The 9,829-nt window shown below is 33.7% G+C and overlaps 1 protein-coding gene across 1 annotated transcript; it reads left to right on the plus strand.

The window, feature by feature from the left end:
- The first annotated feature begins 6,307 nt into the window (after positions 1 to 6,307).
- Positions 6,308 to 8,873, plus strand: LOC142541162 (putative late blight resistance protein homolog R1A-3). The gene is made up of 2 exons (XM_075647796.1): positions 6,308 to 8,097; positions 8,301 to 8,873. The coding sequence occupies exon 1, from the start codon at positions 6,371 to 6,373 to the stop codon at positions 7,484 to 7,486; it is 1,116 nt and encodes a 371-aa protein (XP_075503911.1). The 5' UTR covers positions 6,308 to 6,370; the 3' UTR covers positions 7,487 to 8,097; positions 8,301 to 8,873.
- Positions 8,874 to 9,829: the final 956 nt, after the last annotated feature.

A 9,829-nucleotide genomic window follows, 5' to 3' on the forward strand; every position in this document is an offset into this window, starting at 1 on the left:
AAATTATACAAATACATACCTTTATTTTTTTATACACCAACGGTCATAAACGGTAACAAAACGGCTAATTTTTGCCCTATAAATATGATCTCATAAACACATTCAATCACTCCAACTTTCTCTTCTTCTCTAAAAATTATTCTTCACTAAATTTTCGAAGAAAAAAGAAGATGGCTTTCTCAAGGTTATTTTTAATTATTTTGGTTATCATACTCACGAGTCTTTTATTTATCGGAGAATATCCTCCTCGTGTGTTTTCTTTATTTTTACAAATGTTTGTACTTGTTGTTTATCCATTACTTTGTATTGCAATATTCATTAACTAATAAAATGCATCGTAATTTTTTGTAGTACCACCATGTCAAATTTGACAAAGCTCGAATTTGTTGCGCTCGACATCACGGGAAAAAATTATATGCCATGGACTCTCGATGTAGAAATGCATCTTGAGTCATTGGGTCTAAGTGAGACAATAAAAGAAAATGCATATCGACATCACAAGAAAAGGCAAAAGCCATTATATTTTTGCGTCGACATCTCGACGAGGGATTGAAATGTGAATATTTAATTGAAAAAGATCCCATGGCTTTGTGGAAAGGATTGAAAGAAAGATTTGAACATATAAGGGAAGTTATACTTCCGACCGTCCGTGATGAATGGAATATGTTAAGATTCCAAGATTTTAAGAAAGTCAGCGATTATAATTCAGCGATGTATCGAATAATCTCGCAGCTAAAATTTTGTGGACATGAGGTCACAGAATCGGAAATGCTTGAAAAAACATTTTCCACGTTTCATGCATCAAATATTACTCTACAGCAACAATATAGAGTACGTGGATTTGCGAGATATTCTGAACTCATCGCCTGTCTTCTTGTGGCGGAAAAAAACAACGAGCTATTAATGAGAAATCATCAGTCCCGACCCACTGGATCAACAGCATTTCCAGAAGTAAATGCTGTAAGTAAAAATGAATTTAAACCTGGAAACCAAAATCAAATTCAAAGACAAGGTTTTGGTCGAGGTCGAGGTCGAGGTCGTGGACGTGGATGTGGACGTGGAATTGGCCGTGGTCGTGGTCGAGGACGTGGTTTTGAAAACAATAGAGATAGTTATTTTTATAATTCATCTCAAAAGAGCGTCCCAAACCATCCACAGAAAAGGCATCATGAGAATACAAGTGTTAATGAGAATCACTCAAAAAGATATGAAAGTTCTTGTTTCGGATGTGGTACTCCAGGACATTGGTCCAAAATTTGTCGAGCCCCTGAACACCTTTGTAAACTTTATAAAGAATCATTAAAGGGGAAAGAAAAGGAGACCAACTTCACTGAACGCAGTGACCATTTGAGTGATTCAACTAATTTTGATGCTGGTGATTTTATGAATGATTTCTCTGGAAATGATCAATATGTTGGTGGGATAGAAATGAACAATATTAATGCTGCAGATTTTCTCAATGATTTCTCTGAAAATGAACAATATAGTGGTAGAATATAAATGTACAATAATTTATTTTTCATGTATCCATATAATGTTTTATTGTATAATTATGATATGTGTTATATTTAAATATATATTGCCAGTAATTTTATTTCATTGCATATTTTTTTGAAGTTCAAAAAATGGAAAATGCTATGAGCAAAGCTGAAGTTTGCATATCCGATAGTGGTACAACGCACACTATCCTCCGAGATAAAAGATATTTCTTGGAACTAAAACCAACAAAAACAACGGTGAATACAATATCAGGTCCTGTAGACTTGATTAAAGGATGTGGTAAAGCACAATTTTTGTTACCTAATGGTACAAAATTTTTGATCAATGATGCTTTATATTCACCACAATCGAAAAAAAATTTATTGAGTTTTAATGATATATATTCCCATGGGTATGATACTCAAACAATGAATGAAGGGAATAAGAAATATATGTGTCTTATCACATATAAATCAGGAAAGAAATATGTGACTGAAAAACTACCAATGCTCCCTACTGGATTGCATTATACACATATAAGTCCGATTGAATCAAACATGGTAGTTGATAATTCTTCAATATTAACCAATTGGCATGATCGATTGGGACATCCTGGTTCAACAATGATGCGAAGAATTATAGAAAATACACATGGTCATCCGCTGAAAGACCAGAAGATCTTTCAGAATAATAAATTTCAATGTAAAGCATGTTCTCTTGGAAAACTTATTATAAGACCATCACCAGCCAAAATCCAAACTGAATCACCAATGTTTCTTGAACGTATTCAGGGTGATATTTGTAGATCAATCCATCCACCATGTGGACCATTCAGATACTTTATGGTATTGATTGATGCCTCCAGCAGATGGTCACATGTATGTTTATTGTCAACTCGAAATGTTGCATTTGCAAGATTACTTGCTCAAATAATAAAATTGAGGAATCAATTTTCCGATTATACAATCAAGAAAATTAGACTTGATAATGCTGGTGAATTTACTTACCAAACTTTCAATGATTATTGTATGTCTATGGGAATCATTGTTGAGCATCCTGTTGCTCATGTACATACACAGAATGGATTGGCTGAATCATTGATTAAACGTCTGCAAATGATTGCTAGACCAATAATTATGAAAACAAAGCTCCCTATTTCTATATGGGGACATGCAATTTTACACGCTGCTTCATTAATTCGCATCAGACCAAGTGCATATCATAAATACTCCCCATTGCAGCTTGCATTTGGTAAAGAACCAGACATTTCTCATCTGAGAATTTTTGGATGTATGGTGTATGTGCCTATTGCACCACCGCAATGAAAGAAAATGGGACCTCAAAGAAAGGTTGGAATTTATATCGGTTATGATAGTCCATCAATCATTCGATATCTTGAACCTCAGACAGACGACGTGTTCACAGCACACTTTGCTGATTGTCATTTTAATGAGGAAATCTTCCCAATGTTAGGGGGAGAACAGAAACATATCGAAAAGGAAATTACATGGCATGTATCATCATTGTTACATCTGGATCCAAGAACAAAACAATGTGAAAAAGATGTACAACAAATTGTACACTTGCAAAGAAAAGCCAATCAAATACCAGATTCATTTGCTGACACAAAAGGGGTAACTAAATCATATATACATGCTGCAAATGCCCCTGCTCGAATTGAAATTCCAAAGAAACAAATTGAAGATACTCATGATGTCATTAAACGCCTGAAGCGTGGAAGGCCAGTTGGTTCCAATGATAAAAATCCTCGAAAAAGAAAATTATAGAGAAACACGATGATCACAAAATAAAGAATGATGTTCCTGAAGAAACACATGATGATCACAAAATAGAGAATGGTGTTCCTGAAGAAACACATGATGATGAAAATATTCTGTCAGAACCACAAACTGACGAGAATCATGAAATCTCTATCAATTACATTAATACTGGAAAAATATGGAACCGAAAAGATATAGAAGAAATTGATGATATATTTTTTTATAATGTGGCAATCGACATCATAAATGATAATGAAGATCATGAACCAAAATCTTTTGGTGAATGTAAAAATCGGCAGGATTGGATAAAATGGAAAGAAGCCATCCAGGTTGAATTGGATTCGCTAAATAAACGTAATGTTTTTGGACCTATAGTCCTTACACCTGAAGGTGTAAAACCTGTTGGATACAAATGGGTTTTTATTCGAAAGCGAAATGAGAAAAATGAAATAGTGAGATATAAAGCTCGACTTGTTGCACAAGGTTTTTCTCAAAGGCCTGGAATTGATTATGAAGAAACGTATTCTCCCGTGATGGATGCAATTACGTTTCGGTATTTGATTAGCTTGGCGGTATCTGAAAATTTAGAAATGCGTCTTATGAATGTTGTTACAGCTTACTTATATGGATCACTTGATAGTAATATATATATGAAAATCCCTGAAGGATTTAAGATGTCTGAAGCACAAAGTTCAAAACCCAGAGAATGTTATTCTGTGAAATTACAAAGATCATTATATGGGTTAAAGCAATCTGGTCGAATGTGGTATAATCGACTAAGTGATCACTTGATGAAAAAGGGATATGTAAATAATTCAATATGCCATTGTGTTTTCATTAAGAAAACAACATCCGGATGCGTAATTATTGCTGTATATGTTGATGATTTAAACATCATTGGAACGAATAAGGAAATTCAAGAAGTTGTGTCATACTTGAAGGAAGAATTTGAAATGAAGGATCTTGGAAAAACCAAGTATTGTTTGAGTTTACAAATTGAACAAAAAGAATGTGGAATGTTTGTTCACCAGACAAATTATACAGAAAAGATCCTTAAACGTTTTAATATGGATAAATCAAATCCTTTAAGTACTCCAATGGTTGTTAGATCATTAAACATAGAAAAGGATCCATTCCGACCATGTGAAGAAGATGAAGATATTCTTGGTCCAGAAATACCATATCTAAGTGCTATCGGTGCCTTATGTATCTTACAAATTGTACAAGGCCTGATATATCTTTTGCCGTAAATTTGTTGGCAAGATTTAGCACATATCCAACAAAGAGACACTGGAACAGAATTAAACATATATTCCGTTATCTACGAGGAACGACAGACTTGAGACTTTTGTATTCAAAAGATGCTAATCCAAGTATAATTGGTTATGCCGATGCTGGATACTTATCTGATCCACACAAGGCACGTTCCCAAACTGGATATGTTTTTACTCGTGGAGGCACTGCAATTTCTTGGCGTTCACAGAAACAAACGCTCGTAACAACTTCATCAAATCATGCCGAGATTATTGCACTACATGAAGCAAGTCGTGAATGTGTGTGGTTAAAATCAATGACCCAACATATCCAAATCTCATGCGGATTATCATTCGACGAGAAGCCTGTAATACTATATGAAGATAATGCTGCATGTGTTGCTCAAATGAAAGAAGGATACATAAAAAGCGACAGAACTAAACATATTCCTCCTAAGTTCTTCGCATTCACCAAGGAGCTTGAGAAGAATAAATGTATTGATGTTCGTCACATTCAATCAAGTTAAAATTCATCAGATCTCTTCACAAAGGCGCTTCCTACGTCAATATTCAGAAAGCATATATATAATATTGGGATACGCAATCTACGAAATTTGTGAAGAATTGTTCGTGTCAACATGAGGGGGAGTTTACGTGACTGCACTCTTTTTCCCTTGCTATGGTTTTAATCCCACTGGGTTTTTCCTAGTAAGGTTTTTAACGAGGCAGTATAAAAACACGTAATGAAGACAATCATTATGATCATCATCACAAGGGGGAGTGTTGAAAAATATATTTAAAATGTGTGTATTGAATATTTGAATGTTGAATATTTGAATGTTGAAAATAAGAGTTGTAAATATTGAAAATTAGTGTGTGATGATGTAGGTAATGATGTATTTTATTTTTGGATTATTTGTAAAGATTTCCTATAAATAGATTTCTCATTTGTGAAGAAAATCACAATTGAGTAGAGAGAAAAATATTATAAAGTGTGTAGTGTGGTAAATTTTGAGAGTTTGAGATTTTTAATTTTTACCATAAATTTTTACTTTTTCACAACACATAATATTTTTTTGTCACCAACAGTTAACCAATCTTTATTTAGGCAATGCACAATTTGTAATTGAAAAAAAAATTGATCGTGATTGCCCGGTTGTCATATTTTCATTCCTACAGATGGGACCATTTGAATTTAATGGTCTTAATTTATTAGTCAAGTATCATTTTTTAAATAGCAGTTCAGAAAAAAGTTATAAACTTAAATAATAGTCTATCTTTTCACCAACTTTATTTTTAAAAAAAAATTATTTGTTAGCCAAAATATTTTGAGAAAATAATCTAGTCAAACTTCATTTTCGAAAAAATTTACTGTCTAAATATATTTTAATATTTTCAAATACATATGAAAAATGACATCTATATGCATTATGCTATTCGACGATGGAGAAAAGTTCTTGATTTTTTCGTGAACCTCACATATAAAAATGAATAATAAGCATTAAATACAACACTGACATTATGCTAAAATAACATATCAATATATACATTGTTTTACTTATAATACTTTAAAGAATATATGTATATGTATATGTATATGTATAATTAAAATTTAACAAGTATTAAAATTTGAGTCGACATTTACCAAACTCACTATACAACTTGTACAAATTATTTTAATAAATCATAATTTTCATAAATGAATATTTTATAGATACATTGAAATTAGAATGATTTATTATATTATAATAATTAATGAATGTTACCAGCTGTTTCCCACAAGCTAAATAATTATTTAACTAAACAATCAACTATCACATGAACTAGTTAGTACTTCCTCCATTTTTTTGTCCTCCCATGGCTGCTGCTTATTCTGCGCTTCTTGCTGTTGCTCGATCATTGCGAGAGATTTTGGATCTTGAGCAGTATATCGATCCTCTTCACAAAGAAAAAAATGTTTCTCTCAAGGAAAAAGTTGATTTCATCGTTACTTTCCTTGAAGATTTTTCAGATAAGTATCAAGAAACACTTGGTCGTGAGGGAAATGGGATTAGAAAAGCTGCATACGAAGCTCAAGATTTCATGAATTCGTATCAGCGTTCGGTGTCAACTATTGATGATGATGGGAGTACTGAAGAGGCTAATTTGAACTTGGATCGAGACTTAACCATGGCGTCTGAAAGGATTGGTTTTATTTGGGAAGAGACGATGAAGATGAACAACAGTGACACGGCAAAAGATCTCCGATCCGTATCTTATTCTTTTCCGGTTGATCGTTCATCAACTGTCCAAGCCACTGCCAAAAAAATAGTTGTGGGACTTGATGATGACATGATCGCAATCAAAGAACGGTTATACGAAGACTCTGCTAACCTCCAAACTATCTCAGTTGTTGGGATGGGGGGTATCAGGAAGACGACTCTGGCTAGAAAAGCGTACGACGATTCAATCTTTTCTCAATACTTCGACAAATGCGCATGGATCACAGTGTCACAAGAGTATCGAAGGAGAGATGTTCTTTCAGGGCTTTTGAAGTCCCTCAAGAATCAGCAATATAATAAGAACGAAGCAGAACTGGAAAAACTAGTGTATCAAAGTCTCATTGGCAGGCGATATCTCATTGTGATTGATGATATATGGAGTACCAAGGCATGGGATGATTTCAAGATGACATTCCCAGATGATGGTAGTGGAAGTCGAATCCTGTTAACCACCAGGCTGTTAGATGTGGCTTCTCATACGAGATCTTCAGATGCTCCTGTTCACCAAATGAACTGTTTAAATAATGATCAAAGTTGGAAATTACTTCAAGAAAGTGTTTTTGAACAACAATCTTGTCCTCTCAAACTGGTGGAAGTCGGGAAGAAGATTGTGGAAAATTGTGGGGGACTTCCCCTCACCATGGTGGTGGTTGCAGGACTACTCCTTTCTTCAGGCAACGTGATGAGAGAAGAAGTGTGGGAAAATGTTTAGGAAAATATAAGTTCTAAAGAGCCTACAATTGCCCTTCAGTGCTCAAAGATACTGTGTTTTAGTTATGATCGGTGACCTCTTCGACTAAAACCATGCTTCCTCTACATAGCAGCTTTTCCCGAAGATTCTGAAATTGATGTTTCTAAGCTAATCAAGTTGTGGGTCGCTGAGGGATTTTTGAAACCAAATCATCAGTCGAAGTGCTTGGAAGATGTAGGGGAACGTTATTTAGAGGATCTGGTGAACAGAAGTTTGCTCTTAGTGAGCAAGAAAGGGCCTGACAGGAAACTCAAAACTGTTGGAATCCATGACATGTTGAGGGAGATTTGCATAACAAAAGCTGAAGAAGAGGGGTTTCTTCATGATGTCTCGTCCAAAACCAATTCCGGAACAGAATATGTAGATAATCCATATCGCCGCCTAAGAATTCATTGCACGGAGAATTTTCAAGAATGGAAAATCCTAGATTCGAGCGTGCGTTCGGTTCTACTTTTCTCGAAATATCTGAGGCCAAGAATAGATCTAAGGTCTAGGCACGTCGGTGTCTTGGATGCACCCCAAGTAACTTGGCCGATATTGTCACATGAAATCTCTACATTCGTCAATTTAAGGTACTTTGCTTTCAAGTTAGATCATGCATGTCCCGATGGATTTCCAGTCTCAATATCGAAACATCCCAATCTCGAAACTATAGTTGTTTATCTGGATGTCATCACATTATGGCAACTACCATATGAAATTTTAAAGATGCCCAAGTTAAGGCATCTGATTTGGCACACCCGGTTTTTTCGTTTATCCTACTCATCTGACATAGGAATTGTTCATGAAAGTGATCTACAAACAATTGAGACAGTGGCCGATTTCATATTTACCGAAGAGATCATCAAAATACTTGCGAATCTGAAGAAATTGACTGTTGTATATTATATGAATAATCATGATTGTGATTATTATAATCTCGAAAATCTTTGCCATTTACAAAGCCTCGAGGACTTGCAAATCTCAATGCGCACCTGGCCTGCTATCTCAATGACATGGAACCATGCTTTTCCAATCGGTCTAAAGAAGTTATCTCTATACCAAGTCTGTTTTCCTTGGGAAAATATGACCCTAATTGGGTCGCTTCCAAATCTTCAAGTACTCGAGATGATATGGATGGCGGTCAATAAAGTTTCAAAGTGGGTGATGATGAAAGGTCAATTTCTTCAACTCAAGTACTTCCACTCTTCCTTGGATTCTCTGTTGACTTGGGAAATGGAAAAAGAGCATTTCCCATGTCTTGAAAGCTTGATTCTTGAGCGTGCCAAGCAGATTAATGAGATTCCTAGTGGTATAGGAGAAATAGATACTCTTCGATATATTGAGTTGAAGTACTGTAAAAAATCATTGGTAATCTCAGCCAAGCAGATACAAAAGCATCAACATGAAAATGGAAACGATGCTTTTCGTGTTCGTGTAATAGATTCCGGTAAATAAGATGTTTTGTTGTGAAGACACATTTGAGAGAGAGTATTGTCAGATTTTGTATTTGTTTCGATGAAAGATTTTTGTTTGACAATTATGCGAAGCAAATAATGGGACGAGGACATAAAAATTTTCAATTTAAGACCAATTACTTATTGTTTCAATAACAAGATTTCAAATTTGTGGCAATCTCAAGTTCGAGATCTAATTATAATAACTTATAAAAAAATCACTTTTATATCTGTATATGCATTTTTATTAATTGAAATCAAACTGAACCGATAGTATACGTAAAACAAGTATAATCAAGTAAAAAAATTTTAATATTCGATTTAAACCCCAAAATTTTCTTTATTTTCCTATTCTAAAAATAAAAAAATATAAATTAAAATCATAAACATCAAATATACAGTTTATGGCCAAGCAATTCTTGTTCTTTGAAATAGTATGAACGGACCAAATTGAATATAATATCTTTGTTTTTTTAAAATTAATTTTAAAAATAAGGTATATTGTGGAATTTTGCAAAATTAAAGCAAAACACTACCATCAATGACGGACTTACAATATATTTTGCAGCGTCCACCACTAATAGTATCTGATGTTGCAAAATTTCAGCGTCCAAGCTCCAAGGCATTAAACGTTGTTTTTTATTTTTTAAATTTTTTATTATCGTTATTATTATTTATTGAATTTGGACATATTTTTTATTAGTAAAATTAGAAAATTACATGCAAAAAATAGAGTAAAAACTCAAGTTCAATAATTTGAAAAATAAGTCACTTTAAATGGTTAGTTAGTCAACCAATTTTTTTAAAAAATTGTTTATTTGTAAAATATTAATTAATTTATCTTTCAAAAAATTTAACTTATTTTTGT

The sequence above is a fragment of the Primulina tabacum genome, chromosome 3 (assembly GCF_025594145.1).
Source record: "Primulina tabacum isolate GXHZ01 chromosome 3, ASM2559414v2, whole genome shotgun sequence".
In the NCBI taxonomy this organism is placed as follows: domain Eukaryota; kingdom Viridiplantae; phylum Streptophyta; class Magnoliopsida; order Lamiales; family Gesneriaceae; genus Primulina; species Primulina tabacum.